Here is a 26858-nt window from a genome sequence, read left to right on the forward strand (position 1 = left end):
CCTAATCCCAGGGAGGTGGTGGTCCCTGGGGGCTGTAAATGGCCCAGATGGGGGGTCCATTTGGCCCCTCTTAATTGCTATTTAATTTATTGGCCTTTGCCCTGGGGAGGTGGTGGTCCCCGGGGCCGTACATGGCCTTGGGCAAGTGCTCCCAGTTGTCCTTGTCCATTTTGTTATAGCAGCCTGACCCGGGAGGTAGCAGTCCCCAGGGTCGATGTCAGCCATGGGGAGGTGTGCATGCCCTTCTCCTCAAAATTAATATTTAAATTAGCCCCATGGACAAGGCTCAACCTGTAACCTTTCAGACTGGTTGTGTGAGCAGGGATATAGGTTGGTGAGTGGGTGTGTGAGTGACTGTATAAGTCTGTGAGTGGGAGTACGGGTCTGTGAGTGGGTTATGATTGGCTGCATGGGTATGTGAGTGGCTGTGTGGATATTTCAGTGGGTGTGTGAATATTGTGAGGGGGTGTGAGTAAATGTGTCAGTGAGTGGGTGTGTGAGTAGCAGTGTGGGTCTGGGAGTGGGTGCATGAGTAGCTGTTTGGATGTGTGAGTGGATTTGTGAGTGCCTCTAATGGTCAATGAGAAAGTGTGCGACTGGCTGTATGGGTCTGTGAGAGACTTTGTGAGTGGCTGTATGGATCTATAAATGGGTGTGTGAGTATATAGGTGTGTGAATAGTTTTGTGGGTGTGCAAGTGTGTCTCTGAGTGGGTCTGTGAGTGAATGTGAGTGCCTAAATGGGTGCATGATTGGGTGTCTGTGTGGGTGTATCAGCAGCTGTGAGTGACCAGAATGGTACTTCGCCTGCTGCTTTGTCCAACAAGATTCCACAGTTTTACACAAAATGCCTATCCAACTGGAGTGCTTTCTACTAGAAAATTAGTAAGTGCTACCTAATTAGGTAAATATCTAGTGCATATTCTACACTACAGCTGCGTAATGGACCACAAGGAAATGTCTCCATTGACCTTGTGTGTTTCTCTGCAATGTGATTGTTGCTCTGCATCTACATCCAGAAATGTGTGATAACATGAATCCTCCTTTAGAGAATATAATAAGACTACAAAGAGGTAAATCTCCACCAAACAAGGGGCTTCCATCTTAACTATATGAAGTAAGTGTATCTTTGTTTGATGGAGATGTCCTCATATTCCTCGGACTGAACGCGCTACCAAAATTGGAGGGAAGCGCGCTGTGGGGCCTTTTGTTAAGCCGTCCATCATCCTGGCAAAAGGCAGGAAGACCTTTGCATACCACTATGTCAGATGGGGTGGGGCCAAATGGCTGGAGCTTCCAGATGATTATTACCTTTTAATTTGCATACTTGTAGTAATTTAAAGGGAGAGGACATTAAAGTAGTAATGGTGAAGGGGGACCGATTTTGGTCCCGGGGACCCCAGCCCACAGATGCCTGGCCTCGTGATGCTGGTTAAAAGGTTAATGGTCTGTGATATACTTATAGGATGGATGACATCACACAGGAGGGTAGCACGTATTTTTTTTTAAACCTAATCCAAAGTGACGGTGTTGCAAGGTGAGGAGAACCACTGACCTCCCCAAAACTAGTGACCTAAATCAACTAAATACATATACATAGAAATTCTCAGCACACGTCGAGGGTGTCTCAAATGTTCATCAGATACCCAGAGTAAGCAGGGTCTTCGAACAGCCGACACGTGTTTAGTCGCATACATGGGAAATCGTCCCGCAACTTTATCAAGGCTAAATCTTCTCAGATAAAATCTTTTATTTGTGGTGATAATTCTGACCCACAAAAGGGTTCTGTATTCTACGAAGTTTCTGAGTGTAGAATGCCTGATCTGCGTAATTCGATGTCCTCCGAGTGCGGGTGAGTGACCCGCACTCTGAGGACATCGAATTACGACATTCAGGCATTTTGCACTCAGAATTCAACTGGAGACTTGGGGGACCCATGCGGTAAACACACAGCGGCTCTTGATTGGCAGGAGCTAGCAAAGCTCCCACCAAGTCAGAACAAACAGCTATGTCCCAGGGTTGGCACCTGAGACGGAGAGAGCCAGCCCTGAGTGTGGTGGTCCCTAGGATCATTAATGGGTTGGTTCCCCTCCTTTCTTATTGCAGGGTGGCCCCAGGAAGATGGTCATCCCCAAGGCTGAAAATGGCCTGGGAGGGGGACTGCGTGTCCTCACTACCCCTTTAAATCTATTCATGGCCAGGGGAGATTGTGGCCCACCCAGGGCACTTAAGGGCAATGGAGGGGAGTCTATGGTCCACCTCAAATTTATTAATAGACGACCAGGGTTGTTGTGGTCCCCGGGGCCAGAACCTCAGTGGGGTGGGCCGCATGCCCACCCCAATACCAGTAACAATTGGCCTGCGCTGGGGAGGTAATGGTTCCCAAGGACAAGATTGGCCATGAGGAGGTGGGTCTTGTGCACCCCCCTCTCCATATTATATATAATAATAATCTCCCAGGACCTGGCCCCACCAGAGGCTCTAATACAAACAAGTGCAGGAGACTACGCTTATTTTAATTTTTGCAGGGATTCGTGAATCTTGGTGATTTGCATTGCAAAAATTATTAATGAAATGATTTTTGGCCCTGGCAGGGTCCCTGGGGGACCCCAGTACTAGGCCTAGGGGGTCAGGGTAATCCTACCCTGCCCCCTTCTCTTTTTCATTTTTACCTTTTTGTTTGGGACTTGGCTGAGTCGGAGTCACAAAATGGTTGCCAAAACTTCCTTTTTGAGATGGTTTGAATTCGTGGAGCATCTGCATCCCTATGAAATTAAATGAAAGCCATTTGTAAAGCACGGGCATACTCCATAGAGTATACAGGCGCTGTAAAGTAATGTTGCCCACTGAATGGCACTGATCATCCTAACAAGCTTGCTGAAAGAGCCAAGTATTTTGTTTTTCTTGAAGACAGATAGCTCAGAAATGGAACAAAGTATATATATATATATATATATATATATATATATATCGTTGTAATGCATGCTGAGATCTGCAGTCTTCCGATGACAGGCTGCAGCTGTAGGCAATCAGAGGCGGAGCCGTTGAACATTCAAAAGGAGGGAATGAGTGTGAACCAGTGCAAGGGACATCAGAAGAAGGCGGAATGCCGAAATGCATCATGTCAAGCACTGTGAATAAATGGTCGCCCTGCAACCCCCGCTGTGTCCTCTGGTCATTTTCATGGAAGTGATCGTTTGGTGGATATATATATATATATATATATATATATATATATATATATATATATATATATATATATATATATATGTGTGTGTGTTTTCTCTTTAATAACTCAAAAACTACTGAACAGATTTACACCTAATCACAAAAAGGGCTCTTTCTGGAACAAGAGCTAGATTTATGTCCAAACCCTTCCATACAGCAGCTGAACTCATTTGCATACTAGTTGTGAAATTTTATAAAGATTCAGCAAATGGTGCCAAAGGTATTGGCAAAACAAAAACACTTTTTCCAATGGAAACTAGGTTGTAATTATAACTACCTACTGGTGACCGCCATATACATATCTTTTTTTTTTTCAGCGAAAGAAAGAAAGGTTACAGGGATGTTATAGTAAGGCACGCATTTCACTTGTATAAAATCCAGCAGTTCTAGTTACCTGAGCTAACTATAACTTACACCCCTGCAATGCACTGCTTATGACCTCACATATTATATCACTCATGACAACGTCCCTGTAACCTTTGTTTTTTTCATTGAATTTCTAAGGTTTCAATTCTATTTCCTAACTACAATGTCCCTGTAACCTGTTTGTTTCTGTGAATTTTGACTGTATTTTAAATTGTATTTGCTAACAATAACCTGTAACCTTTGATAATGGGTGTATAAGTGACTGTATAGGTAGGTTAGTGGGTGTGTGAGTCACTGAATGGGTGAATGATTGAGTGCATAAATGTCTGAGTGAGTCTGAGTGGTTGTTTGAGACTCAAAGTGGGTCTGTGAGTGGGTTTGTAAGTGTCTGAGTGGGTCTGGCAGTGGGTGTGTGAGTCTGAGTGGATCTGTGAGTGGGTGCAAGAGCCTCTGAGTGGGTCTGTGAATGATACCTAGGCCAGGGCATAAAATTCTGATCCACTCGCGGAGTTACTAGTATTCAGCAACTCCACATTCCACGGAGAAAATGGAGCTACTGATAAACTCAACAATGGAGCAGACTTGTTTGTGCCATACGTGAGCGAGATCAAGTGTGAGCATCCCTAGCAGCAATGTGTTGAGTGCAAGGAGGCCTGGTCACTTTGCAGAGTGGTTGAGATAGGAGCAGGACTCTGACATTTCAGCAATCTGGCTGTGGGCGACTTGCCGCATCAGTAGGGGTTTTTGGCCCCCAACAACCCTCACCCTCAGCAGCCAAGAGGACTTCATCCCCAAACCAGTAATGCACTAGGAGGCCCCTATACAGAATGGTTGCAAAAAAGAGTGGGGCCTCCAGCAACGTCTCAGCAATCCTGCAGTGATGCGGTTACTTGGGACAACAAAACAGGGTCTTAGCCTCCAATGACCCGCATCAGCCAAGGGGATTTCATCCTTCAACCAGTAGTGTGCATGGAGGTCTCTATACAGAGTATTTGAGAAAGGGGGCACGGCCTCTAACATCTCAGCAGTCCCTCTGTGGGAGATTTCCTGGGACAACAATAGGGGTTCTTGGTCCCCTTTGACCCTCAACAGCAAAGGGAACTTCCTCCCCAACCAGTAGTACACCAAGAGGTGCATAGCGGTTGAGAAAAGGGGTGATGTCTCCAATGATGTTTAAGCATTCGGCTGTGGGGGTCTTACTAGTCACAGCAATAGTCGTTCTTAGCCCTCAACAACTCTCAGCAGCCAAGGGACCTTCATTCCTCAACCAGTAGAGTGCCAGGAGGTTCCTGTGCAGAGTCGTTGAGAAACGGAGTGGGGCCTCAAACGACCTCTCAGTAATCCCACTGTGGGGGACTTACTTGCTGCAACAATAGGGCTTCTTGGCACCCACTGAGCCTCCGGAGCCATGGGGAGTTAATCCCCCAGCCAGTAGTACATCAGTAAGCCCCTGTGCAGAGTGGTTGAGAAAGGGGCGGGGCCTCCAATGTTATCTCAGCAGTCCCACTGTGAGGGATTTACTTGTCACAACAATAGGGGTTCTTGGTCCCCAATGACCCTCCACAGCCAAGGGGACTTCATTCCCCGACCAGTACTGCGCCAGGACGACACAGTGCTGAGTAGTTGAGAAAGGGGGCGGGCCTTCGACATCTCAGGGGACTTATTTATGGCAACAATAGGGGTTCTTGGTCCCCAACAACCCTCAGCAGTCAAGGGGACTTTATCCTCCAACCAGTAGTGTAACAGGAGGCCTCTTTGCATTGGGGTTGAGAAAGGAGGCGGAACTCTTGCATTGTCTCGGTAATCCCACTGTGAGGGACTTAGTTGTCGCAACAATAGGTGTTCTTGGCACCCAACGATCTTCCGCAGCAAAGGGGACTTCATTAAGCATGGGCGAATTTTGCGAATCTCCCGTTCGCGAATTTTGCGGATTTGCGAACTCGCAATCCGCAATCCGCGAATTCTCGCGAATTGGCGGTTTTTTTTTGTGTGTTTGCGCGGGTTTCTGCCAGTTTGCGAGGGTTTTGTACAATGTCGCAAATTGCGAACTTACCTGTCGGGTCGCAAGTTTCGCGAACTTGTTGTTTCTACGTGTCCAGCCTGTTTGGGACACTCTTCTTCATCACTGCCACTCTCTGTCACCACTGCCACTCTCTGACTACTCATGCCACCCTCTGGCCCACCCATGCCACCCTCTGTTTCATCACAGCACCCTCTGGTTGTCCAGTCAGTGTACATTATTGTGGCAACGCAAGCACACCTTCCCTGCCTCAAGTGACCTGAATTAATTTGGGGCTGATTAATGTGTCACAGAATATTTTTTTAGCTGGCACCTGCTTCCTTAGTGCTTCCTGATTAGTGATCTTTTGCACTTGCTAAGTGCTTTCATTGTTGCAAAATTAGTTACAACACCTGCCCTGCCCCAACTCACAATAATGAATTAGGGGCTGATTAATGGATTTGAACTTCCAGCCTGGCTCCTGCTTGTCTCCCTTAGCTGTAATTCAGGACTTTGTGGCATATGTGTAACTATTCTGAGGTTCAGGGCAGGGTCACATAATAGTTTCAACTGGCAACTGAACTCTGGAGGGGCCCCTCAGGAAGCACTACAGGAAATGGCTACTAATGATGAGCCTGAACTTTTGAACCTGGTAAGTAGTTTCAGTTTTGCTAAGATCGTATTTCTGCAATTTTGCACTTATTCGCGGGGCGCGAACTCACACGAACAGTGCGAACAGTGCGAGCAAAATCCGCTGCTCGCGGATTTGCGGATTTTGCGGGAGATTCGCAAATCTCGCGGATTGCAAATTTACCGAAAATCCGCAAAATCCGCGAGCGAAACGGATTTTCCGCCCATGCTTAGACTTCATCCCCAACCAATAGTACACTCAGGTGGCCCATGTGCAGAGTAGTTTGAATAAGGGGGTGGAGCCTTCAATGCCCTCCCTGCAATGTCGCCGTGGGGGACCCTCACCATCCTAGGGGACTTCATTCCCCAACGAGTAGTGCTGCAGCAGGAGGGCCCTTTGCAGAGTGGTTGAAAAAGGAGTGGGATCTCTTACGTCCCAGCAATCTTGCTGCGGGGAACTTACAACAGTAGGGATTCTTGGCCCTCAACGACCCTCAGCAACCAAGGGGACTTAATCCTCCAACCAGTAGTGCACCAGGACGGCCATGTGTGTATTGCTTGTGAAAAGGAGCGGGCCTGGGATGAGGTCTCAGCAATTCTCGGCAAGCTCGTTTGTGACCTTCATTCTGCCTCTTTCTGCTTGTTTCTCACCTTTATCATGCCTCTTTCTGCTCATTTCTCACCTTTGTTCACCCTTTTTTATGCTCATTCCTCACCTTTTTTGCATCTTCTGCTAGTTGCTGACTTTTATTTTGCCTCTTTCTGCTCATGTCTCCCCTTTATCATGCCTCTTTCTGCTCATTTCTGACTTTTATTCTGCCTCTTGTTACTTGTTTCTGACCTCTATGTTGCCTCTTTTCTAGTTTCTGACCTCTATTCTGCCTCTTTCTGCACGTTTCTGACCTCTATTCTTTCTCTTGCTGCTCACTTCTCACCTCTGTTTAGCCTCCTTCTGCTCATCTGTGACCTTTATTCAGCCTCTTTCTGTTTCTTTCTCACCTTTATTCTGACTTGCTGCTCACTTCTGAACTTTTATTAGCCTCTTTCTGCTTTTCCCTGGGACCAAACGGAGCCTCAAGGCCCCCTGCAGTCCCAGCCAGCTCCCAGCCTCCTGCGGGAGCTTGCATTGCTTTCACACACAGGGAGCTGCTAAACATGAAGCTCCCTGCGTGTGAAAGCAATTTGTTTCCCTGCTCGCTTGACAGTGGGCAGGGAAACAGACAAAAGCTCCACTTCAAGCATGCAAGAGCATATTCACACTGTTTGCTGTGGCTTGGCAATGGTTAAAGCTACTCCCACGCCACAGCCAACACCTATGTACCCAGGGCCATCTATGCTCCAGGAGGGAGGCTGCGCTGCCCCCCTCCATTGCAGTACTTGGCCCTGGGGAAATGGTGGTCCCCTGGGATGCATGGGTGGTGTGGTACAGCTTCCCTTAATTTGAATGGATTTCCCCAGGGACATGGCAGTACCCAGGGCTGTGGGGGTGCCCCACAGCCCCCTGAATTAATTTGTTGTTTAGGCCCGGGAGAGGTGACGGTTCACAGGGTGCATACGGGCAGAGTGGGACAGCCTGCATACATAGTTTGAAGTGCCTCGGGCTGTGGAGGGGCCTCAAGGGCCCCCGCATTACTTTATGAACTTTTGCCCCAGGGAGGTACCAGTCCCAGGGGTGCATAAAAATCAGTCTCCCGGGGAGGTGGCAGTCCCTTTAGCTTTCATAAACCATAGGGGGGGTCCTGTGCACCCCCTTCTATTTTTTATGGTTCACCCCAGGACTTGGCCCACCCGAGTGTTATTTAAAAGCAAGCGCCGGAGCCCACGTTTTCTTCCCTGCAAATTCGCAAATTCCATGAATTGACTGCAATTTTTTAATGCTTTTAAGCCATGTTGGGGATCAGGGTATACCTACCCTGCCCCATTTTCTTTTTTTTAACATCAGGGACAAGGCTGAAGTTGAGTTCCAAGATGGCTGCCAACCCTTCTTGGATGATGGGTTGGCAGCCAATCCGAACTCTGCAACTCCCTGTACAAGCTCTCTATTTTTCACTAAGTCGTCACAGGCACAGATATCACTAACTTTATTTTATTATTTTCTCAACAGCTACTAAACGGATTTACACCAAACAAAAAGCCCCATCTGCATAGCCAAATCTACCTTTCTGCCAAATTTGGTGTCATTCCGTCCAGCGGTTCGGGTTGTAGTGGTGTTCAAAGGTCCTGTGGGAATTAACATACACCCCATCTTTTTGGCACTTGCTTGTTGGATCAACCCGAAACTTTCCAAGGGCACTTTAAAAAAAAAAAAAGGAATGTCATGAACATTGGTCACCCAGTGCCAAAGATATAGGCAAGTCAAACAACGCTTTCCCTATGGAAACATAGTCCTGTCTAGAACTGCCTACTGGCAACCGCTGGAAGGAGGATGGATGGATGGATGGATGGATATATATATAGCAGTTCGCTGTGGAGGAGTTTGCTTTCTTTCCAGGATCTGGATATATAATATATATCTATATATATCCTACTTCTGCCCCAGTGGGGGAGATATATATCCCCCACTGGGGCAAAAGTTCATAAAGTATATATAGCATTTGCGCTGGTGCTTTTATAACACGCGGCATGAAAATTTGTAATTTCCAGGTTGCTGTGGCTCCTGCACTTGCTGTATTTCCTTCTTAATGAAGAGCGGCTCGGAGCTGTTTGTGGGTCTTTGTAAAAATAGTTGTTAATTGCAGCACCGTTATGCACTGCAATTAACATAAATATTTTCACAATGGCCCACAATCAGCCTGCAGCCACGCTCCTTTAAGAAAAGAAATGCAGTAAGTCTAAAAGTACGACGTGTGCTTTACACGTCGTTTTTTGGGACTTGTGCAACTAAAAACCATTGACAAAGTCAATAGTCCTGGCTTGTTGTAGGTATAATTTTACTTGTTGTATTATATATCTGGATGCAATGACAGAGGCAGCACAATAATGGTCGAGCGGCACACTATGCTAAGCACAGATTCTTTTGGTTATGTGTTTTTAAGCCACGCCCATAGTTACATCAATCAGACTCGCCAGTTTCCTCTAGTTAAAGCCCTGAGCAAGCCTAGAAGCACCATGTGTGCTTTCAGAATCACTAACATATATTAGTGACTCTGAAAGCACACATGGTGGACTTCTTTGTACATTCCCCCTGCCCTTGCGTATCCAAAAAAACATCTTCAGAGCTGATAAGTGAACTCTTGATTATCAGTTTTAAATAGTGGATTAGCCCCTGCCTTGGTAGAGCTAGCTCTGCTCTGCGGAGTCTTGCCCTGATGACCTTGAATAGTTCTTAAACAGATTATTGCAAATAACATTTTCCTTTCATTTATTTTTAATCTGGGTAATGTGTGAGGTTGTATTACAGACATTTTATGACAAATGTGTTTTTGTTTTATGCGACATCCATAAGTGTTTTAAAATCCAAACAGGATCTCAGATATGAGAAATGGGAGGATGTCACAGTGATTATTTGCAGTAGTATTAGTGAGCTTCTACTGTGTTACAATATTTGAAAAATACATCACTATCCCTGAATATTAACTATAAAAACATTTAGAATGTTAACCAGTGTGTCTGTGCACTGTTAGTGATCTGGCCAATAGGACACGAGAAAGCTGAAGCTGGATCATAAATTTAAAGCTGATCCGCACAGAGCAGAGGCCCCCAAAATACGTTTGGCCTAGGGCGCTCAAAGTCCTGAGCAGCCGCTGTATAGTTAGTTAGGAAAGAAGAGGTTCACTGGCACTGTGGAATGAGGCCGGTTATCCGGTTTCCTAATAGATATTAGTGTAGCATTGTTGTGGTTGCAGATGCTCTGTACTGCACTTTCTCTTTTCGAACATGACACAACCATTTTACGGCAGTCACCAATACGAAGGCCACCCCTCTGCCTTAGCAGGCATCTGGCATTTGCCTGGGAGACTGGAAGGGTGGTGGTCAGTTTTGGAGCAGTGGGGGCCAGTTAGTTACTGGGGGCAGTTTTGCAGCGATGCTGCTATTTGGCCCCTCAGTAACAAAAGCAGCAGTTCTGGGGGCCGGTTTTAGGCAGTACAAAAGGGGGTGGTGATGGACGGAGCATCTGAATCAATCAAATACTCACACCCAGTCAAAAGATCTGGGTTCAATCCATCACCGTTCTTTAGCCCACTCTGCCACCCCAGTTCAGACATGGCTATATGCAAATCAGTCTGACCCTGTGCCTCATGGGAACAGTACAGCCCGAACTGCCAAGGTCCGGTCTTAAGCAGTAGTGCTTGACACTCCCCCCCCCCCCCTCCACCCCACCCCACCCCACCCCTGGTGGGTGAGAGCCGGTGCGGCAAAATTGCCAGGACTACTTTGAGTTCCCAGTCCGGCCCTGCCTGCCCCATCAAACAGGCCTCCTCCATTCCAGTACCTAGGTCATTTATCTGCATAATCAAGCAGGAACCCCAGTGTCAGAACCCCTGTCACTGCATCCACACACACGGTCGGGTTCTTGTGCATATTGCCTTGGCTGAAGCGCACAGAGACCTCACACTGCCGCACACAGAGGAAAAAAATTTGATGGAACTTTGGTCATGAGTGATTTAATATGTGAGGTCAGAAGAATTTTAAGGTGAGGTTTTGAGCAATAGTTAATTGAGTTTAGACCAATTTAACGACCATGACCCACTCACTGAAAAACGTGACTGCTACTTGCCACACATCGACTCCTGATCAGACCTAATTAATCAGATAGTGGTTCTTACCCCGCTCTCCCGAATCTCCTATTGGGGGCGGGTCACTTCAGCAGCTTTAGGGATGCACCCTACTTTGTGGGGTGGCTGATTGGTGTGCCCCCAACCCCCTTCCTTATTCCTTCTGTCTGTATTGGGTTCTCCAAGACACACTGCTGTAGTCACACCTACAATACTTAAGTGCTTATGTTTGAATGTACCCACACCCCTCCTCCCCCCCCCTCTAGGAATTTGACACATTTTTTGGATCCCAAAGCAGCAATTTGATGATGCATCACTGTCTTTATTTGTATTTTAATTTTCTTTACCCTATATTGCTTATGTGTAATGAATTCATCTCATTGAGGTATAATTTTCCTTGTGCCTTATATTTAATCACTAAAAGGTTTACATGACCTGTAATGTTCTGAAAGTGAATATACAGATGTTTTAATTTTTTAATACATTAGTCAATTGAGTTAAATAGAACTGTTGAATTACAATGTTTTTTAGTTTTAAATGTCCCTTTCACCATTGTTTTTGCAGTGAATATGAGTTTTTTAGTGTAAAGTAAGATATGTTCATGATACATACTATAATGTCACATTAACCTTTGTTTTTTCAGTGAATGGTTTTTTTTTTTACTGTATCCAACTATAAATGTCACTATAGCTTTTGTTTTTTTTCAGTGAACTTCTCATGTTTTTTCAACATAAAGTCACCTTAATATATAGAAGGCAGGCCATTTAGCTTTATCAATGGCTGACTACATGAATATATACAAGACAAACCAATTGATTTGTCCAGGAATCACCATATCAAGTCAGGACATCAGTATATAAAGCCAAAGATCACCTCCTTAATGAAAACAACTTTGACATGTAAATAATCATCATTCAAGGCCAGACTGACTGTTCCAGGCATCGGCCTTTGCCTATGAGGCTGCAAGGGTCGGGGACAACTTTGTTACTGGAGCTGTTTTTGTAGCAGTGCAGCTGTTTGAAAGTACCAGCTGCAGAGTTCCTTGTATATCCATTATTTTTCAGGCAACACTAAAAGTATCAAGATCACTCTGGTGAATAATTTACCTGATTGGCAATTTTAGCTCATCTAAGGTCACTCAGAGGGTTGACATGCCTGCTGCAAAGAAGCGTCCACTCCTCTATCCAACAAACCTCCTCCACCTCGCCGAATCAGCCTTCGCAAACCTCATGCCTCAGCGGTCTCCCCGGCCATCCCTGAACTAACGCCCGCTACCAACAGCCTTAAGACATCTTCGCCCTCGCAAGCACACTAGCTGTCTATCCGAGGAGGAAATCCTTGACCTCGCCTGCTCATACAACTTTTGCCCAATCACCACCGATTCCCCTGACCTCACCGAAATCGAAATCCTGGATATTCTTAAAGACCTCAACCCAGCCCCTATCCCTCCCTGCCTTCCGGACGTGAGTACCGCACACCCCATCTGCACGGTCACTATCGACCCACACAGACTGGCCCCCCACTGCAATAGAAGGGCGATCAGAAGCAATCTTGCACCTGTACCCCTGACTGCCCCGACTCCCACTACCACTTCCCTCCCCGGTCTGACTGGGCTCTTAATCAACTGCCGATCGGCAGTAAAGCATGCCCCGATGTGGCTGCTCTCATCCTGAACAATAACACCGACCTAGCAATCCTAACTGAATCATGGCTCAATGATTCATCATCCCCTTGCCTCGACCTCTTAGTCCCCCCCCCCAATTTTAACATTACCAGACTAGACAGACCGCTTAACAAAAAAGGTGGCGGATTCGCTTGCATCTATCGCTCTAACCTCCTTGTCTCAGAGCTTTCAACGGATACCACTGATTCCTGCGAATATCTAGCCCTCTCAGTCTGGAGCAACACCACCCTCCTGTGCAACCTGCACACTTTTTGCCACCCCCAGGCAATAACCATCAATTCACTGACTACCTCATGGCAATTATCACGGCTAAGAACTCCCCCCAACTCCCTCCAAAGACATCTTCCTTGGGTACTTCAACCTGTACTGGAACGACCATAAGGATCCTCATGTCAACGCCATTAAAGATCTCATGGCTGATCTAGCCCTGACCCAAGCTTGCCTACTCCCTACCCACTCGAAAGGGGCTACTCTAGACTGGATCATCTCCAATGAGAAAACTGTCAAGATCATATCCACCGACCCCTGCGACTGGTCAGACCACCATGCCATTGCCTTCCTTCTACCCTGCACCCTCAAAACATGGGCTCCTCAACTAGTGCTCCCAAAACGCTGGGTCAGAGACACCAAAAACCTAGACCTAATTGAACTCGAGTCACGTTGCAAATCTGACCTCCCACCCCCTCCCCACATCACCTCAGCCAGTGACCTCAATGATCACTACACTGTTTCGATGTCGAACATTTTGGATGACCTCGCCCCTCTTAAACTAAAAAGGACTCAAGTCAAAGATAGAAACCCATGGTTTACTGGCTACCTCAATGACGAGAGAAGATCACTCCGTCAAGCCGAAAGAATCTGGAGACAGCACCCATCGGCAGATCACCTGAAACTTCTTCGCCAGGCCAGAAATGCTTACAACAAAAACATCCTCAATTCAAAAAGAGTCTTTCAGAGCGTAACTAGGAAATGCTCAGAACAGGCCTCGCAAACTCTTCGAGATGATCAAACTCCAGTCGAACAAACTGTCCAAAACAGCGAAAGAAAACCCCAAGTCTCATCTCCTCCGAAGATTTCTCCTCGTTCTTCGCAAACAAAATCATAACCTTAGATACCGAACTCAAAGCTGCCTCACTCCCCCCACCAATCACTGACCATCCGCCTCCTCCATCACTGCTACTAACACCGACCTCACCCAAGAACCTAGCACACTGGTCTGAATTATTACCCTACGATGAAGACTCTGTCGCAAATATCCTCTCCTCCTTAAACCCGAACAACCATTTCAACAACCCGCTCCCCTCGAACTGTCTTGCGACGATTACCAAATCCATTATTCCTTTCTGGACCGCGATAATCAATGCCTCTCTCCGGCAGGGATCAATACCAATCTCACTGAAAGCAGGACAAGTTCTCCCTATTCTGAAAAAGCCATTGCTGGACCCAGCCTCCCCAAACAACTTTAGACCAAACTCCAACATTCACCTCTTGGCAAAAGTGTTGTAAAAGTGTGTTCACATACAGCTAAGTCGCCACATCAGCAACTTCCATCTACTCAATGACTGCCAATCCGGCATCCGACCAGAACATAGCACTGAAACCACCATGCTCCACGTTGTCGATGATGCTCTTCAAGCCCTGGACCAAGACAAAACCTGTCTCCTAATCCTCCTGGATCTATCCTTGGCCTTCGATACTGTCAACCACGAGATGCTACTCTAACGCCTCAAACTTAGGATGGGTTTAGACGGCACAGTACTCGACTGGTTTAGTTCGTACCTCCAAAACAGATCTCAGAGATTCCTAATCAATGGTGAACTTTCCTCCTCCTCCTCCTCCATGGTCACGGTGGGAGTCCCTCAAGGATCAACGTTGTCCCCCACCCTGTTTAATCTCTATCTAGAACCCCTTGCTGAAATCCTCCGCAATGCTAATATCTCCTTCCATATGTACGCTGATGATACTCAGATCTACATAAAAAATCTCATCTCTTGCGGAGATCCTCACCATGAATGAGGCCCTGGAGTTGACCGTCCGTTGGCTAGCCTCAAACCAACTCCAACTCAATGCTGACAAAACTGAGTTCCTTCTAATCTCCCCGCCCAAGAGCAACTCTGAGATACAGACTTGGATCAAAGCTATCGCAGCCCTAAACTGTTCCCCGACCATGGTGGACTCTGCCAAATCACTGGGAATCACCTTGGATTACAACCTAAAAATGCGAAACCACATCAACTCAATGGCCAAATCTGCCAGATTCCACCTGAGTTACCTATGGAAACTGAAACCATTTCTAGCTGCTCCCGACCTAAAACTAGCAGTCCAATCTCTAGTCATCTCTCGGTTGGAATATGGCTGCTCCACCCTCTCTGGTTTACCCAAGATCACTCTGGCACCTTTAAAAGCCTGCCTCAATGCAGCTGCCAGACTAATTACGGGCTCTAGAAAATTTGATCACATCACCCCCACCTGAACACGTTGAACTGGCTCCCTCTCGAGGCTAGGATTCACCTCAAGCTGGCATGCATCACGCACAAGGCCCTACACGCCAACTCCCCTGCGTATCTTGCACAGAAGCTCGCAATATCCGGAGGAAGCAGAAACTCTCGATCAGCAAATACCTTCCTACTACGGCCTGCACGGTTTAAGAAAAAAAAAACTACAATCGCTCTTTCACCGGGTCTGCTCCAAGAATATGGAACGCCTTCCCGCCTGACATTAGAAGTATCCACTCCCTAGCAAGCTTTAAAAAAGAGGCCAAATCCTTCCTCATGGCCAAATCCCTTGGCTAACCTGCTCCACAAGCACCGAGAGACTTATTACCTTTGTGATACCCTGTTCTATTGTAGGATACCCTGTGCTATTGTATGATCCTTGACTCTGTAAAGATCACTGTGTTAATGTATGACCAAGTATTCTGGAAAATGTTCCTATGTACCTTTTCACCCCCTCCCTCCTTGCACATACCCCTTTGACTCCCTGCCTACCATATGACCCCTGTTTCTGTATACCCCCCTGATTTATTGTTATCATTTTGTCAACCAATCTTTCTGTATTACTCTTTGAACCTGTAAAGCGCTCTGATACCCTCATGGGTCAAGTTCGCACTCTATAAAAGTTTAAAATAAAATAAAATAAGTGTACCATGCAGATTACATAACATTTTATGTACATAGCTTAGTGGGGCACTGCTTCCGTCACAGAGACCCTTTTGTTACTGTGCAGTTTATCATAAATTACAATAATTATCTAGCACAGTGACCTATGAAGTATCATCAAAGAGCTACAGCAAACTACATAGTATACATTAGAAAATTATGTTTTTTTTTCCAGAGTCTTTCATTCTCCTAATGTTACTAAAAAAGGTTTGTTTCGGTAGAAATCATTTCTTATCATAAATCGAACCTTTACCTCTGTGTTACAGTCTAAATCTAGGATTTGTGCTTCTCCAGATCAAGTACTATTAAAAAACGCCTACCAGTAGGGATGAGATGAATACATCATCTGATAATCCCCTTTGTCTTATGTAACATTCTCTATACAGTAATTTACACACGTCTTTGTCTATGTATTTGTGTGTGATGTAAAGTGCTCCAAAACCCTACACTTGTATGGGAAGCGCTATAAAACAGACGAAATCTATGTGAGTGAGGGGCTATGGAGAGATGAGGGACACTGTTGGAGGGTGATAGTAGTTATTGAAGAGCCCCAACAAAGATTATTGAATCCCGGGGCAGTCAAAGTTCATCATTTACTATGCTTTAAAAGCTAATAAAATTGAATATATAATGAGAAAGTGTTGTAGAAAGCACCTTTTTTGCCCACATTTTCTTTGGGGTGAGAACCCCCTAAACCCACGTACTAAGGAATAAGGATCAGGCTCTTTCACTGCACTTTGTATTGTACAGGGTCTGGTCTGTCAACATTTACCAGGGCTGCTTTGGGTTCCCAGTATGGCCCTATCATCATTAGAATCAATAGACTACAGAGTCACTGGGAAACTCCCACCATGATGACATTTCTGCCATCTGAAAATTCAACTTATATGCTAAAGGGCTTTTGATGACCTGAAGAAATTCACTGTTAGTCTATAAATATATAATAATTTGTCTAGCAACCAAAGAAGGCAACCTCTCTGTTAATCTTTGAAAATGATAAACAATTTTTGCCAGTACAAATATACATTTTCTTGACGATTTTTTTTAATTATTATAGTAACATTTTCTTTCCTTTCCTTTTCAGACCGATATTCATGTTTTACTTGAAGCATACACAGCAGATTTTTGCAGTTTACTCTCCGAAAACGAAATACTTCAGAAGGAAAACCGAAAACTGCAAACGATTTTATTTTCAATGAAATGAATTACTATTAAAATGCAAAACCCTAACATAGGGCGCTAACAATGTTAAATAATTAAAAAAAGCAACTACTTAAATAGAATTTCGAGCTAGAGTTCTTTTTTCCAAGGAAACCCGAAACATGTCTGTTATTCCTATTACATAGGGCAGGCTGTGCCAATCTCATAGCAGAGGAAATAGAAAAAGTCAAAACTAGAATAGACTGATATCTTGATATAACGGGATCTATCTCTGTGCTTCATGGCGGAAGGTTCTGAACTAGAGATTTACTGCAAAGTATCTTGAACTGTTTTATTATTGCATGAACTTGCAGGAACCAATTTTCAGGGGGAGAAAGTGAGGCGGTGGAAATTGGTATTTTCTTCTTGAGTTGAGGTTTGAACTGGAGATTTTGGTGGTAGTAGCTGGGCTTCTGGCCTATAACCAGGGCAGGTTCAATAACGTTCACTGTTTACACGTTGGTAGGATCAATAAGCCAAACCTCAAGAAAAGTGTTTCTGTGTGCAGGCAATGTTCCATCTATTTTCTTTTCTCTATGTGCATCAATAAAGGTGTTCTGTGACTGAGGCCAAGGCTGTGTGTACTGAAGACAAGCAACAACCTAATAATATGCAAGCATGTGCAGTGTGCAAGCTACCAAAGTCAATGGTGTAGAAGAGTGCCTTGGCCCCTAATGCAAACCAAAAATAATTGACTACTCGACACTGAGTCAGTATTAAAAGGCACCTATTACAGGGGTGCAGTGGGCTCCTTGCATCTCTGGCCATTCGTACCACTGCATCTTGTTCCCTAATCATTCTACCTATCATCCCTCACACTTCTTTATCTCCATGCGTCTCCTATTTCCTTCTCACACCGTACCTCAGATCTTCCCAGTTCCACTCTATCTCATGTTTGGCCGAGTCTCCTTCTTCTCTTTTTTCGTTTCTTCTCTCTTTGCACCCCCTTACTTTCCCCACTTTTCTTTCTCCCTTTCTGCTCTCTTCCACTGTTCCCTCATCCTGTTTCCTCTCCCTGCAATCTGCATTGTACCCTTCTCTCTACAATATGCCTCTAATCTCCCTATCCTCTCTCTCATTTCGCCCTTTCTCTATCAAATCTATAACTTGACTATGCTTCTGTCTCACTCATCTTATTTCTTTCCTCATCTCTTACTTCAATGTTTGTCACTTCTTTGTCTTCTTATTCCCTTTTGTTTGTTTGTATCATCCATGCCTTCCTTCCATTTCATTTTTCCTCTCCTTATTCTGCTTCACCCTTTTTTCTTTTCCTCTCCATTTCTTGAATTTTCTCTTCTTCCTTCTCAATTTCACTTCCATAGTTCACCCTCTCAACGGATGCCCCCCTTTCTCTCTACACTCAAATCTTCCGTCTCCCTCACTGTCGCCTCCAAATATCCTTATTCCCTCTCAATATGTTTTTCTATTGCTTGTGTCCTTCCTGCTTTTTCTACTTTCCTACTATACCTTTAATTCTGTGCATTCCCTGGTTTCTTCTATCTTCTTTTCTCTACTCTGCCATCCTTATATTCTGACATTCCTGTCTGCTTTGTCCATTTTCTAGCTCTGTTTCCTCTTTCTTTATTCTCTCTACTTCATATCCAGTTGTTTCCCATGCATCAATGTCCCTCCTTTGGTTCCTTTCTTTTCCTCCTAAAAATCTTGCCTCCCTACCTGCCCTCTTGAAGCCTGTCTCTGGTTCAGCTCAAAGTCCTGTTGCAACCTGAAGCTCATAAGAAACCAAATATTCATGTGACTTCTGCCTGCCACACTTCCTCTATCCAGGATATGGCGTTATGGCATAGCTGACTACTTTGGAACTGGGGAAGCAGGTTTGAGTCTCTGTGTCAGCCCAACATCCTGTGATTCTGGGCACACCACTTAACCTCTCTGTGCCTAAAAAATAAATACATTTACCTTGCATAATGTAACTGGTGCTCATGTAAATCGCTCCAATATCTTTGGTTGAGTTCTTGCTAAACAGAAAATGCACAAAGAGATAAAAGAAAAACATTAACATAAAAAAAGGAAAGACAAAGTGATAGCTATTTAGTGGCTGATTTGTACAAAGAGAAAACAGAAATGGTGTGATCTAAAGCAAATATTTAACATGATCAAAACTGCTTGTTAGGATTCGCCTGCACAGCGCTTGCACTGTTTGTGAAATCTCTTGTATTGAACATATCCTAAAAGGGGCTCTTATCAGTTCACGTCTCTGAAGTACTGTGTTAATGACCTTTTGTGTGGAATTTTTTTTGGCAATTCTTTCCCTGGCTACATTCTCCGATCCATTTAATTTGTTTTAGGCTTTTAACTTCTTTCAATTTACAACTTTCACGGCTTGCTCATTTTCAAGTGAAACTGTGTCGCACATCATTGCCATCTCCATCTGCCGACTTGGGAATTGGGGAAACTGGTTCATGTTTCAGCACCAGCATTACATCCTGTAAATGTGGGCAATTCACTTAATCTCTCCGTACCTGCCATGTGGGCAATTCACTTAATCTCTCCGTACCTGCCAAAAACAAAATGTGTCTTTGTGTAACAGAACAAGGGCTCATGAAAGCACTCAAATGGGTATGCAGCGTTTAGAACGCAAGCCTTACAACGGAATACCTTTACAACGCGGTCGTAACAACGAAAGTTGTTACCACGCATTGCAATGGGGGGCGCTCAAGGATAGTAAATGATTTAATTTACTATCCCAACACCTTCCCTACTATCCACGGGGACTGGTGTTGGAATAGTAAATTAAATTGTTCAATTTTGTGCCCCCCCCAGCGCAATGCGTGGTAACAACTTTCGTTGTTACGAACGCGTTGAAGAGGTACGCGTTGTAAATGTATGCGTTCTAACGTCATACATCCACTCAAATGAGTAGTTATTATTACCAGCACTTTTAAACTGCAGGAGCACAGTACAAACAGTAAATACTTTAATTTTAAAATTCCCACACAGAAATACCAATAGAATAAAATAGACTGTTTTACGCAACAGAGCCCAACCATGTTGCACATCAATACTTAAATTTCACTAGATATTTTGTTATTTATATTACAATTGTATTATTTAGTCCAGCATCTAGTTAACTTTTCCAGTCTGAACACATTTAAAGCCTGCTTTATTACTTTTACAGCAATTATTTACTGTTGGAAAGTGGGTTATTGGTAGGGGCAAATGTAGGTCTGCCACTGGCAATAAGGCCACTAGCACATGATAGGACTCAGCATAGGTCTTAGAAAAGTATTCCTTTGCTCAACCCTTGGTAACGTGGCTGCGAGCAGACAGGCTTAACTTCAAAGACAGGTATGTAAAGCATTTAAAAACACAATTTCAGTAAATAATCAAGACACAACACAAAATAAAAACCCAACACCAATTTATAAAAATAGGTAATATTTTTATCTTTTAAATGACACCAAAACGAAAATAATCCACTGTAGGGAACCAGAGATATGAATTTTGATAGATTAGTCACTGTCTAGTACTTAGAAACTAGCAGTGCCCCTTTAAGTCATTTTGTTTTCTCTGTCAGGGACACACCTTCTTCAGCAAGCGGGGTCCAGTTAGAACACCTTCCTGGCGTTCTGCTTGCAGGTCCCAAAGTAGCAACACGCAATTCAAGGTTCTGGAATCTCCAAGAGGGTCCTTGTAAGTGTGAAACTTCAATTCCGCAATCCACTTGAACAAAACCCCTACAAATCCACTGGTACTTCAGGCTTTGAATTCTTTTTGGGGCTGTCCAGGTGAGCTCTGTTAACCTGCAGCTTGCAGGGAGTTTCCACTCTTGAGTCTTTTGGCAGCAAGGTAATCCACAGGGCTGTAATTTCAGATGGTGCAGTCTTCATAGGTCAGGCCTTAGAGTTCCTTGCACACAGCAAAATCTTCAGCAGGGCACTTCTTGCTTCATTCAGTTTCAAGCAGCAGATCTGGAGGGCTCTGCCCCTCTCAGATACTTATTCAAAATTCTGTGGGTCAAGCACCAGGTCACTGCTGACCAATGAGAGCAGGGCAACTCCTCATGGTTATGACCACATCCTGTGGAGTGTGGCATTAGTTGGTCCCAGAGTGCATCAGTCTTCCAAATCCATAATGGCTGATTTTCCAGCAAGGAGGTAAGAGCTGGCTAAACACACCCCCTAACATCTGCACATACCTTTCTTAAGCCAAGCCCTGACTCTGGGTTACGACTGTGTTAGTGGATTAAAACCCAGGCCTCCCTTCTGTCTTTGAATAACGTAGTTTACAACGCCACCTCCTGGCCTGGCATTCCTATAGAACAGATCACTGCCCTCCCAGCAGCCTGGCTAATCCACTTAACTCTGACCAATCAGGACAGACCACTGAAAGGCTGAATTTGGACTTACAAACAAGAAAGTCTCATAAGTTATTGTATGTACACTATGTACATATAATATTGTTGGATTTCCTACGACCATTCTGGGAAGTCTTTGAATGGTGCGGCTAGTCCTCTCCTATCAATATTTATTAATCAATCACTTCCTACCATGTTAACCTATGGGCCATGGGGTTTGCAATGGGGAAAATGACTTGCGCCATTTTTGTAAAACCATATTTTATAAGTATTTCACTAATTTCTACCAGACCCCCACCCCTTGTGCAACTAGGGGAGACTTCAGGGGTTCTGAATCTGCAGAAATATTGCAGATCACCCTTACCCAATTCTTCCAGCATCAATTTCGAATTTGAGCACCTCTTTAAGACAATGTGGGGAGTGAAATGTAAAATTTCACTTTACCCAGGCTTCTAAAAACTCATTTTATAAGGGCGCTCCTTATAGATAACTGACCCCCCACCCCTAGGATACTTAGGGGTGACCCTGGGGGTCCCTAATATGCAAAAACATGGTAGGTCTTTATTATTTAATGGCCCCTACCCCCAAAGTCGGGTTTTGGGCACAATTTAAGGTTTAAAAATCTGTCCTGGCCACCAGTGCAGCTTTTAAACTGACCTCAGGCTTCAGCACTGCACACATACTGGTGCAGAGAATCTGCTGACCTCTAAACTGCCATGCCCCAGGATACTGGAGACTTCTAGGTAGTTTCAATCCCCTGTCCTATTACATACTAGGGGCTTAGGTGGTAGGCCATGCCAACTACAGGGGTACCCCACTATACTATAGTGTACCCTAGTGTATGTTGGGTGTCTTAACTGTGTTCTAATATGTTCCTTTTAGCTTGGCCCTGGTTAAACAGAGCCCAAGGTCAGTCAGAGTCAGTTACCACCAGTTCCAGTCAGCAAAAATTTGGGGGTGCCCAGGGCACAGGATTACTTTGCAACATTTACATATTAGCTTTTTGGGTGAGCACACATTTATTTAGGCCTTTCATTCACTTTCTCTACCAACACACATTTCTTCTCATGTTGACATGGTAGTCTTTAAAATTTATCGTCGTGTGCCTTCAGCATCGTAGTCTTTAAAATCCAACTTTGCATGCCTTTTGCACATGGAGTTCACGCTACATTAAAAAAATGAAACACAAAAACACTAAAAAAAACATGTGGCCTTTTCCGATTCACCTTTTTGGGAACTCTGCTTCTAATGCCTATACTTTTATATGCATTTAGGGCTCTCACTCCTTTCAAATAAAATAGAGTTGTTTAAAGCATGCTGGCAAGCACCATAAACTTGTTAGGAAACCACACACTTGATTTATTTGCTTTCTGTAAGCATACATTTGAAGCGTGCATTATAATAATATAACTTAGAAGGAGCAAAATTACACATACATTAAAGGCTAGCGCTTACATTTACTACAAGTTGCACTGTTGTGCACATGCCTATGGGCAATGTTGCACTCTAGTTTTTGTAGACAGCAAGCTGGACTCGAAGGTATTGGAGTGCTTTATTGGAGCACCAGTTACATTGCACAATATTTTTTGGGGAAGGCATGGGGAGATTAAGTAATTTGCCCAGAATCACAGGATGTTGAGCCGATCCTGAGACTCGAACCTGGTTCCCAAGCTCCAAAGTTGGCAGCTCCAGCCATTTCACCACATCCGAGCCATTACACTTTTTTACTCCGAGCCTTGCTTTCTTCAGCTGTCCGACGGAGGGCGCTTTAAACACATCATGAAGAGGTGTAGCAAGGATGCATGTGCCAGCTGGGAGAGGTGTCCATCTCTTAACTTGCGCTGACCTCCAACATTTGTTAGCACTGTCTGGGCATATGTCCCAGCTCAATACTCATTAGTATTTCTGTTTCTTAATTGGGTTAACAGTGCTTAAAGGTGTGGAGAACCACTAAACTCCACAGGGCAAGTGCTAGGCTCTCAACAAAATTATACTCCCAAGCACACGTTTCAAATTATAACCGGCCACAACCAACACGTGTTTCGTCGTAACAGGGTGTGATCCCGCGACTTCCTCAGTATGTGATGTTTAAATCTGGTGATAATTCCGACCCACACAGGGATTCTAGTCAGTTTATGATCGATCCAAAGTACAATTCCTTTCAATTTCTCGTCCCGGTCTTTCACCATAAGATTATATCTCTATCTGGCATCAAATGCGGAGTGCCGCAACGAGGTTCCCAGCATCTGGCATACACCGTGTACAGGGTGTATGCCAGATGCTAGGAACCTCGTTGCGGCACTCCGAACACCTGAATAAAGCGTGATCAAGAAAACTAAAGAAATTGCATATATCCTTCTCTACATTATTGTTTTGCTTTTACTAAAAGGGAAACCCTGTTAAAATTTGAAACATGTGCTTGGGAGTATAACCTTTGCAAATGGCATTTCAATTTGCATCACTGCGTTTTCAGTAACTTTTGTACAATTTGGGCAAGAAACTTTTTTTTTAATCTGCAAAATGTGCATCTGTTCATGGATTATGTGGCAAATGCGGGAAATCCTTCATTGTGTGTAAAATGCAGTTACTGCACATATTGCCTTTCTCAATAAAGCAGTCATAACACATTTATGAAGTTTCAATGACTTATATTGCACAATTTCTCACCAAGCTACAATTTACAACGCCAAAACATATTAATCACATAGAAGAAACCTAATACATTTACCAATGCATGATCTACATTATGGCATATGAAAGCACTTTCAATTAAGTGAGTTCACAGTAAAAAAAACAAATGTGTTTGATTTAAAGACTACAATGTTGCTTTCTAATTATCTTGTCCATGTACAAGATTTTTCATGACAACTGTCTTGTCTCTTAGTTCACTAATGGTTCATGTGTAAAAATTATCACTTTTGATAATTGTACTCCTATAATAATGTGAGGTAATAATGTCAAAACTTCCACATGTTGCAGAATACACATTTTTTAATTTTGAACAGATCATATTATAATTTTTCATGTGATGTGTTTCACATAATATTTTTTCCATAAATTTCTTGTGAGTGAAAAGGCCTTCAAATGAAAAAAAACACATATAAATGCAACTCCCGTCAGGGCCCGTCAGATACTGTGGAAATGGGCTATGACCTCTTCTGTGAATGGGTCACTCGGGCCCTTGATTCCCTCATTCCGGTGACTCTGGACAAATGCGGATCAAGGGACCCCAGTCCTTGGTATGATGGATCCTTGCGTGCACGAAAAAGTACGTGTAGACGCGCTGAAAGAGAATGGCGGAAAACATATGATACTAGGAAAAAAGCCCTGTATCTGGCCACCATCAAATCCTACCATCGCGCTGTTTGCAGAGCTCGTGCGGCGTTCTATGCTCTTGAATTCCGCAACAGCTCGAATCCATCTAAAACCATCTTTAAGGCTCTTACATATCTGGTGGCAAAAAAGGCCTCTGTGAATGAAACCTGTTCCATTTCACATTGTGAGACCTTGGCGGCCTTTTTTCTTGAAAAAGTCCAAGCCATCTATCGAGCCTTTCCTACTGCTATGCCGCAGGGTGTAGGCTCTCTTACTCCTCAAGTGCATGATGTCTTGCATACTCTTCCCTGCTTATCACCTGAAAGCTTCAAGAAATTGGCTCAGCAAATTAAGTCTGAGTCACTGGCAGACCCTTTAAGACCGGCTTTGTTTAGAGACCCGTCATCTTTCGGTCTTTTACCGGTCTGTACTCTGATTAATCTTTCGCTTGCCTCAGGTTTGGTTCCCGCCAAGTGGAAGCAGGCGGTGGTTATGCCCATCCTGAAGAAGCCTTCTCTGGACTCTCGTAAACCTGAGAACTACCGTCCGATATCGCTTCTTCCGTGGCCTGCAAAAGTAGCGGAGGCCGATGTGAATATGGCCATCTCAGACCATCTCTCGCGGGCCAATATCCTGGACGCCACGCAGAACGGTTTCCGAGCTGGTCACAGCACGGAGACAGCCCTCCTCTTCATGGTGGAACACCTGCGCACTGTGCTAGATTCGGGTCAAACGGCGGCGCTTGTTTTATTAGATCTTAGCGCCGCCTTTGAGACCGTCTCGCACAGGATTCTTCTTCAGCGCTTGGAGGAAGCTGGCGTCGTTGGTCCTGCTCTTCAGTGGTTCCGCTCTTTTCTTGCCGATTGATCCTTTTGCGTGGCTATTCCGCCCCACCAGTCAAAATCTCATCCTCTGGACCTTGGGGTCCCTCAGGGATCCTCGCTGAGCCCCACGTTGTTCAATCTATACGTGAGGCCGCTGGCTGATGTCGTCAAGCAGTGGGGTATGATATGGTGTCATACCCTGACGACACTCAGCTGGCAGTCCCGCTCAGCGGGGACTCTCGTTCGGATGCCCCAAGATTCCAGAATGGACTTCGGGCGGTTGCCAGCTGGATGAATTCCAACTGTCTCCAGTTGAACGCAAAAAAAACAGAGATCATGATCATCGGCAAGCAGGCGGAACTCTGGGGCGATATGTGGTAGCCTCCAGAGCTTAGGCCCACCCCGACTTCCGGATAAAAAAACCTCAGGGTGTGGTTAGATCCTGCCCTTAGCTTTGTATGCCACACTAGGAGAACTGCTGCATGCTGTTTCGGCATCCTGCGTGGCTGAAGACCAGTGTTAAAAAATGTTGACGCTTCGACCAGGCAGCTTGTGGTGCAGGCGACGGTGATTTCCCGGCTTGATTATGCCAGCTCCCTCTTGGTAGGGATAAACCAGGCTGAAATCACTCGTCTACAACGTGTGCAAAACGCGGCAGCTAGAGCAGTGGTGGGTCTGCCCAGGTTCTGTTCTACTGCCAATACCCTGCGCTCCCTTCATTGGCTGCCGGTTAAGCAGAGAATCCAATTTAAAGTGCTCTGTCTTTCTCATAAGATCCTTAAGGGCTCCCCTGCCCAGATTCTCTTGAATCTCTTGTCTCCTTATGTTCCTGCCCGCTCTTTACGTTCGTTGGGCCATGAACTTGCAGTAGTCCCCCGGTTCAAGCGCAGTCGGGCTGGTGGCCGCTCATTTCGAGTACGCGCTGCGGCCTTATGGAACTCCCTTCCTTTAAAGATCCGTGCCCTTGATGATCTTTTCTCATTTTGTAGGGCCATTAAGACCTTTTTATTTTCTTAAACTGTCGCACTACTTAGTCTGTTACCTCTTTTAGCTGTGTTATATTGTTACCTTGTCATGCGCCAGGACGCTCCTTTGCTGGAGCAGCTGTGCGCGCTATAAATTTCCATAACATAACATAACATATAAATGCAACTCAATGTTAATTTTAAGCAAAATAATCAAGCTCAATATTTCATTGCTGTCTGAAATACAATCAAATTTATGTATCCATTTCACACAGCATGGGACCGTGCTCCTGCCTAAAGCACTTAGGGGCACATGCATTAATGGAAATTGCATTCGCAAATGGTGCGAATCGCAAAATTCGGCCGTTTGCGAATGCAATTCCAATTTTTGGGATGCATTATCATTTTTGTAATTTTCGCTATTTAAGAAATCGCAAAATTGCTATTTCTTAAATTGCAAT

The 26858-nt window shown here is 44.7% G+C and overlaps 1 protein-coding gene across 1 annotated transcript in view; it reads left to right on the plus strand.

Annotated features, from left to right (window-relative positions):
• LOC147750851 (protein NEDD1-like) overlaps positions 1-17546 on the plus strand; it is a 381766-nt gene extending 364220 nt beyond the window's left edge. The window contains exon 13 of the mRNA XM_086937101.1: positions 16863-17546. Coding sequence (XP_086793227.1) covers positions 16863-16982 — 120 coding nt within the window. The 3' untranslated portion in view covers positions 16983-17546. The remainder of the gene's footprint in view (positions 1-16862) is intronic.
• Positions 17547-26858: the final 9312 nt, after the last annotated feature.

Source organism: Lissotriton vulgaris, chromosome 1_1, assembly GCF_964263255.1.
Source record: "Lissotriton vulgaris chromosome 1_1, aLisVul1.2, whole genome shotgun sequence".
NCBI classification, from domain to species: Eukaryota; Metazoa; Chordata; class Amphibia; order Caudata; family Salamandridae; genus Lissotriton; species Lissotriton vulgaris.